At 55.6% G+C, this 7,169-nt stretch overlaps 1 protein-coding gene across 12 annotated transcripts in view; it reads left to right on the top strand.

Moving 5' to 3' along the window:
- The first annotated feature begins 123 nt into the window (after window positions 1–123).
- The window catches only part of Scrib (scribble planar cell polarity protein), a 20,285-nt gene continuing 13,239 nt past the window's right edge, over window positions 124–7,169 (top strand). For 3 of the 12 annotated variants that reach the window (XM_063231197.1, XM_003463673.5, XM_013145730.3), the window contains exons 1-15: window positions 129–667; window positions 1,659–1,776; window positions 1,860–1,938; window positions 2,023–2,112; window positions 2,199–2,255; window positions 2,388–2,451; window positions 2,569–2,643; window positions 2,711–2,855; window positions 3,309–3,427; window positions 4,491–4,690; window positions 4,764–4,930; window positions 5,021–5,151; window positions 5,248–5,373; window positions 5,995–6,135; window positions 6,709–7,086. In XM_063231197.1, coding sequence (XP_063087267.1) covers window positions 509–667; window positions 1,659–1,776; window positions 1,860–1,938; window positions 2,023–2,112; window positions 2,199–2,255; window positions 2,388–2,451; window positions 2,569–2,643; window positions 2,711–2,855; window positions 3,309–3,427; window positions 4,491–4,690; window positions 4,764–4,930; window positions 5,021–5,151; window positions 5,248–5,373; window positions 5,995–6,135; window positions 6,709–7,086 — 2,049 coding nt within the window. In that variant the 5' untranslated portion in view covers window positions 129–508. Of the gene's footprint in view, window positions 668–1,658; window positions 1,777–1,859; window positions 1,939–2,022; window positions 2,113–2,198; window positions 2,256–2,387; window positions 2,452–2,568; window positions 2,644–2,710; window positions 2,856–3,308; window positions 3,428–4,490; window positions 4,691–4,763; window positions 4,931–5,020; window positions 5,152–5,247; window positions 5,374–5,994; window positions 6,136–6,708; window positions 7,087–7,169 lie in introns of all 12 variants that reach the window. The other 9 variants (XM_013145733.3, XM_013145726.3, XM_023562355.2 and 6 more) reach the window with 7 other exon arrangements.

Raw genomic sequence — 7,169 nt, 5'->3', positions numbered from 1 at the left:
CTCATCTCCCCATAATGCTCTGCTCCTGGGCGGGGCCAAGGGTCCCAGCAAGCTTTGCGCACAGTTGTTACGGGTCTTCGGAGGTGTCCTGCCGCGGGGGTTTGTGGGTGCTGGAGTTTTGATGGGGGCGAGAGCGAGCCTCGGCTTCCCGACGGTCTACGCGGCGGGGTGGTTGTCGCGGGCGGTCTCGGGCAGCGGTGGTGGTTCCGGCTGCGGCGCCGTGGGCAGGAGAGCGGCGAGTTGAACGGGTGGGAGGGATGCGGAACCGCCGCCGCCGCACCTCTACTGCCTGAGAACTACTGTCCGTTCCTCCGCCGGGAGCGCAGTCCGAACGCGCGGCGCGTTAGGAGCGCAGGCAGGGCCCAGCATCGACCCCGGCGGCGGCCCGTCCTGATCCGGCGGCCCGCCCCGCGCGTCCGCTCCGCCTGGCGCTCATGCGGGCTGCGCCCCGCCCCCCGGCCCGAGCCTGCCGCGCGCCGCCGGAGCCAGCGAGCCTCTCGCCCGCACCATGCTCAAGTGCATCCCTCTGTGGCGCTGCAACCGGCACGTGGAGTCGGTGGACAAGCGGCACTGTTCGCTGCAGGCCGTGCCCGAAGAGATCTACCGCTACAGCCGCAGCTTGGAGGAACTACTGCTCGACGCCAACCAGCTGCGCGAGCTGCCCAAGGTGAGTGGCTGCTGCACCTGCCGCCCCAGGTCTCGCCGCCCCAGGTCTCGCTCCCGGCCTTTCGTCGAGGTCTGCCCTTGTCGGGACACTGAGCCTCCACCCGGCCCTGCTGGTTCTCTCTGACCAGAGACCCGCCCCAGCCAGCCCCACCTCATGCAGGCACCAGGTGGCAGCGGTCATCGCGTACTTTCTGGGGATCGCACAGACAGTCCATAAAAGCAACCGAAGAGTGACAACCATTGGGGCTCATGAGGTGGATGGGACAGGGGTGGACCTGCTGTGGTTATGGATACGGCTTGTTGGGCTGCTTCGGAGGTGAGGGTCTGGACTTACCGCTGCCCTGGCTGCTTTCCATCCGGTGTGTTGGGCTGTCTTCCTAAAGTGCTGAGCACCTAATTTCTGCTGTTCTTTGTGGAGGTGCCACTTATGATTGCTTGTGTACTTTCCGGTCAGTTAGTTTTTAAGTGCACTCCCTAAAGGAGGCCAAAGGAAGCAGACTGTGTTACCTTTCCTCTTCAGGAACAGGGCTGAGTGACCTTATATTTCGGGATTGGGTTCTGTAGAGGGCGTGACTCAGTTCTGAGCCTGTGACAGCTCTGTCTTGTGGTCATCTTGAGAACCCATATGTATATCCTGTACCTGTAGCCCTACATAGGTCTGTATGTCTGTGGTGCTCTTCTGCCCTTGTTACTATAATTTTGATTGTTATTGCTGAGTGCTTACTGCTCATTGCTAGGGTAGCAAAAACCAATGTGAGATAGCAGCTGGAATCCTGAAGGTGACATATGATGGGAGCTGTATCCAATCAGAAACAAGAGTGAAGGGTTGAATGTAGTGGTGGCAGGATGTGCCAAGAATGTCCTTGCTCTCCTCACAGCAAATGGGGGTACTATGGCTAGACCTCTGGACCCTGTGTGTATAGGAGCTTTTCTTTGCCGTCAGAGTCTCACTGTACAGTCTAGTCTCCTGTGACCTCATCTCTTGCCCACAGCCCTTCTTTCGGCTGCTGAACCTTCGAAAGCTGGGCCTCAGCGACAACGAGATCCAGCGGTTACCACCCGAAGTGGCCAACTTCATGCAGTTGGTGGAGCTGGATGTATCCCGAAATGGTGGGCAGGCAGGAGGTTGTCTGGGGTCACCCAGGAGCTCCTAGAGGCTCTGGGCATCTTTCCATGGTGACCTTCCCCCACAGATATCCCTGAGATACCTGAGAGTATCAAGTTCTGTAAATCTCTGGAGATCGCGGATTTCAGTGGGAATCCCCTGTCCAGGTGGGTGGCAGCTCTCCATAGGGGATCACCTATAGCCCTGCCCACCTGCTTTTGGCATCTCCCGTCATCTGCTTCTTCCCCCAGGCTCCCTGATGGCTTCACACAGCTGCGTAGCCTAGCCCACTTGGCCCTCAATGACGTGTCTTTGCAGGCACTGCCTGGAGATGTGGGCAAGTGAGTACCTGCTTGGTGAAAGAGTCTGGGGGACAATTTAGCTCACCCCTGTCTTCCTCAGCTTTAGCCACTGGTCTGTCTTTCAGCCTGGCCAACCTGGTAACATTGGAGCTCCGAGAGAACCTGCTCAAGTCTCTGCCTGCGTGAGTGCTTTGGGCCTCCACCTCCTCTGGGTGGAACTTTACAGGGGCCTGGCCCTGTGACCAAAAACTCCTCTGGGTGGAGCTTTACAGGGGCCTGGCCCTGTGACCAAAAACCAACTGTTTTTTCTGTAGGTCCCTGTCTTTCCTGGTCAAGCTGGAACAGCTGGATCTGGGAGGCAATGATCTGGAAGTGCTGGTGCGATGGGCGCCTTTGGGGGAAGGGCATATAGAGTAGAGGCAGTCACCCGTTCAGGCTATAGCAGAGATTCTTCACAGTTATGCTGGTTTCTTCTATCCTTGCTTTCTCCTGTAGCCTGACACTCTGGGAGCCCTGCCCAACCTGCGGGAGCTATGGCTAGATCGGAACCAGTTGTCAGCATTGCCCCCGGTGAGTGAGGATGGGACCAGGCTCCCCACCTCTGGCTGCTGCTCTCTGACCTTCTGCCTGCCCTCAGGAGCTTGGGAACCTGCGGCGGCTGGTGTGCCTGGATGTATCAGAGAACCGACTGGAAGAACTGCCTGTGGAGCTGGGTGGGCTGGTTCTGCTCACAGACCTGCTGCTTTCCCAGAACTTGTTGCAGCGGCTGCCTGATGGCATTGGTCAGTGCATTCAGGGGGCCCCGAGGACTTCACACCTTGTATTGGTAACCCTGTGGTATCAGGCAAGGTGCTGAACACTGTCTTAGTTGAGAGCCCAAACTATCTAGACTGGAGGCATTCTGAGGAGGTGAGGTTAACCTGAGGCTGAAGTTAGGTCCTGAGTAGGCTGGCTTACATCCTAAAGAGCTGGGCAGTTTGAGTAGAGTGAGGGTGTGGGGATGGCAAGGAGGATGGGTGGCCATACCCATGGGTGCTTGGCATTTTTCCTAAAGAACATCAAGTAGGTAGTACATTGGGAAGTGGGGAGGGACAAGTGTAGGGATAAATCAGCTTGGGCTCTGGGAGTCTTTAGTAGCCATGTAGGGCCTTGGGCCTGTTTCTGTTGTGTGAGTGGTTTGGACACTAGTGTGTCCTGGGCCTGGCAGCTCAGTTGCTATGTCTTCCTGGTACCAGGTCAACTGAAACAGCTGTCTATCCTGAAAGTGGACCAGAACCGGTTGTGTGAGGTGACTGAGGCCATTGGGGATTGTGAGAACCTCTCTGAACTGATTCTTACAGAGAACTTGCTAACGGTAGGACATCTTTGGGTGCCAGACTCCCTATTTCAGCCTTTAAGGCATTGCTTTCAGAGTTAGTTTGAGATGAAAGAGTGGGGATTACAGAGCATTCACAGCAAAATAGGGTGCCAGCATGTGGCAGAGCATGGAGTCTGCTGGTGGTAGCATGTATTGCATACTACTGACTTGGCCCTGGGGAACTACTCTGGAGGGATGTCCTTTGGCTCAGGTTGGGGAGCTCACTGGTGGGGGAAATAAGGCAAGGAAGAGGTCTTTAGTTCGGGGCAGGGAGCTGCAGGTTGAGCAAAGCATTCAGGCTGTTCTTGGTCTGTGGGGTAACACTAGGGAGTCAAGCATGGTGGTGCACATCTGTAATTCCAGGACTTGAGAGGCTGAAGCAGGAGGATTGTTGTGAGTTCAAGACTAGCCTGGGCTACACAGTGAGCTCAAGGCCAGCCTGAACTGCATAGTAAGACCTTGTCTCAAAAAGCAAAAAATAAAAATAACACTAGGGAAAGATAAGAGGAAAGGAAAGAAAAAGAACAGATCTGAATTTGGAGGCAATGAGGCAGGAATGGAAAACAAGTTGCTTTTCAAGTACATCTGCTCTGGACAGAGCTGGAAGAACAAGGCTGTGGGGCCAGGGTTGGGTGTGGCCATGGTAACGCTGCTCTTCAGACTGGGGAAAAACATTTTGCCTTTGGATGTCTGTAGAATGTGTGTCTACATGAGATACTACATCACAGTGAGAGAGAAGAGAGATGAAGGCCATCAGACAGACCCTCAGTACACAGCTGGAGGAATTCAGCAATAGGGATGCCTCTAAGAAGGGGCCAGGCGTGGTGTCATTGAAGGTCTTGAGTGGTCTATTAGGCCATTTAGTGACTCTTAAATGAAGAAGGATACAGAATAGAGTGTCTGATCTCATATTCATGTCCCTGATCTTGGTCCCCAGCACTGTAATGAGCTAGCCATGTTTTTTTTTTTAATCATACCTTGTTTGCTCGAGGAGTGTTCCTTGTTCTTTTCCTAATCTTAAGGAGCTCTTTCTCCTTCTGACCTCTTTCCTCCCTGACAGGCCCTACCTCGGTCTCTAGGAAAGCTGACAAAGCTTACCAATCTCAATGTGGACCGGAATCACCTTGAGGTGCTGCCACCTGAGATCGGAGGCTGTGTGGCACTCAGTGTTCTTTCCTTGAGGGACAATCGCTTGGCCACACTGCCCCCTGAGCTGGCCCACACAGCTGAGCTGCATGTGCTTGATGTGGCTGGGAACCGGTGAGTGCTGGCCTGGTCCCTGGGGACCTGACTACATCCCAACAGAGAATAATTATATCTACCTGTTCTCTAGGCTGCGGAGTCTGCCATTTGCACTCACCCACCTCAACCTCAAGGCTCTGTGGCTGGCTGAGAACCAGGCACAGCCCATGCTCCGCTTTCAGACTGAGGACGATGCCCAGACTGGCGAGAAGGTGCTCACCTGCTACTTGCTGCCACAGCAGCCCCTGCCCAGCCTCGGTAGGTTCCTGGTGACTGTAGCCTTAGTAGGGTAGATGTGGCCTCCAGTAATGTGAGGAATCAGGCCTCCCTGATACTCGTCTCCCACAGAGGATTCTGGGCAGCAGGGTAGTCCCTCAGAGACCTGGAGTGATGCACCTCTGAACCGTGTCAGTGTGATCCAGTTCCTGGAGGCTCCTGAAGGCGATGAGGACACTGAAGAAGCTGCAGCTGAGAAGCGGGTATGGGGGGGTGGGGACCCTGGGAGGTGCACTTCTGCTACCACCCCTGCCTGACCACCACGTCTGCCTCTGTCCCTCATCCCTGTCCCCATGCAGGGCCTACAACGTAGGGCCACACCTCACCCCAGTGAGCTCAAGGTAATGAAGAGAGGCATTGAAGAGCGCCGAAACGAGGCCTACTCCTGCAAGCCAGACCTCAGGCTGCCCTCACCTACTGAGGAGGTGTGTGTGAGGGGCAGCCACTCCCCGCCCTGGAGCCCTGGATGGCCTATGCATGTTGGGTGTGGGCTTACTGTGTGGGGAAGCGTAGGAGGTGAGCTGAGGAGGGACTGGGGTTGTAGGTGGGGGCCGGCAGGTGTGCTCTGGTGGCACAGGATGGAAGTCTGGCTTGGGGGCGCGATCTCTTGAGGGCTGTGTAACTTGTACCTTCCCCCAGATGCCTGTGTGGCTTCCTAGGCACCATTATTACCTGGGCAGGGGTTTAGTGCTAGAGCAGGACAGGTCTGGATGCTTATGTTAAGTATTGACTCAGATATGCTTTTGCACCCCAGGGTGCAGCAGGACCAGTGGGAGGGAGAGTGATGCCAGGCATGTGTGCTCATCAGGCAGACCTCCTTCCGGAATTCATAGTCCTTGTTTTGCCTTTGGGGAAAGGCTTTCCCAGGATCCAGCTGCAGAATCACAACTTTATGTACCCATATGTCTAGAAGCTGGTCTTCCCTGGGATTGTAGGGGTGCTGGTAAGAACAGTGTGGAGGCCTAGCCAGCAGTTTGAGGGCATCTTTGGTGGGCAGGCTGCCTGTGGCAAGCTTCTGTGCAACCTGACACTATTGTCTCCTATAGGAGAAGAGACTGAGCACAGAGTCAGGCTTGAGCGAAGGCTCCGTCCGGTCGGCCAACACAGCCTCTGAGGCTGAGGACCTGGGCCAGCAGGAAACCATACTGCCTGGCCAGGAGGAAGATGTGGAAGAAGACTACGAAGAGGTGAGGCAAGGCAAGGGAGATGCCAGGAGCCAGTAGGACTCATGGGGTAGAAGCTGCTTGCCCACTGTAGATGGCTGCTGGGCTGCACTAGATAATAGCTAGGCAAGGATAGGGCACAAATGGTTGCTGTGCAGAGCTCGTCCCAGGAACAAGCAGGCTGGTGGTCCTGTGGGCAAAGGCCATGATGCTGAAGAGTGCTTGGAAGGAGGGGCCGCCCTAGGCTGGCATGACAGTCCCTACCCTAGAGCCAGGCCTATTGATGTTACATCTGTCGCCTACATGCTGTTACTAGATGATCCCCCTTTCCTAACCCTCATGGGTTCTTCCTCCTATTGGCCTCTGTAAAACCTGCACTCATATCTTTGGAAAACATCTCTTGACCCAGATTTAATTAAAGCTGAGATGTTGCATACCCCCTGCCAGGAAGCTCACCCAAATCCTCACCCCTGGCCTAGCCTTGGTACTCAAATTTTTGCTGCAGGGCTTCCCTATGAACCCTACTAGCAGAGCCCAGCTCCCTAGAAGGCAGGGATGTCAAAGCCTGGCTGCATCCTCATTCTTACATTTTCACAGCCCACAGTGCACTTTGCAGAGGACACACTGTTGCCAAGGGAAGATGTCGAGAGTGAGGAGGGACAGCTTGAGGCCCCCTGGCCCCTGCCAGCAGGCAGGCAGCGGCTCATCCGCAAGGACACGCCCCACTACAAGAAGCACTTCAAGATCTCAAAGCTCCCACAACCTGAGGCTGTTGCGGCCCTGCTGCAGGGAATGCAGCCTGCTGGGGAGGGCCCTGCAAGCTGGCACAATGGCCCCCACACACCCTGGGCTCCTCGGGCCCAGGAGGAAGAAGAAGAGGAGGAGGAGGAAGAAGAGAGGGCTGAGGAGGAAGGCGAGGCCACCACAGAGGAGGAAGACAGGGAAGAGGTTGTGGCTTCTGTACCTTCTGTCAAGGTAGGTCTCATCAGCATGCCAGCCTGGGTCAGCTTTGGCTATTTGCCCCTTGTTTGTGGTTGGTGTGTCTGCTGTAATCAACA

Source organism: Cavia porcellus, unplaced genomic scaffold (genome assembly GCF_034190915.1).
Source record: "Cavia porcellus strain 051 isolate PalLab524CR breed Dunkin Hartley unplaced genomic scaffold, mCavPor4.1 scaffold_19, whole genome shotgun sequence".
NCBI lineage: Eukaryota > Metazoa > Chordata > Mammalia > Rodentia > Caviidae > Cavia > Cavia porcellus.
Note: the sequence above shows the minus strand (reverse complement) of the source record. Positions and strands in the feature narration are given on the sequence as shown.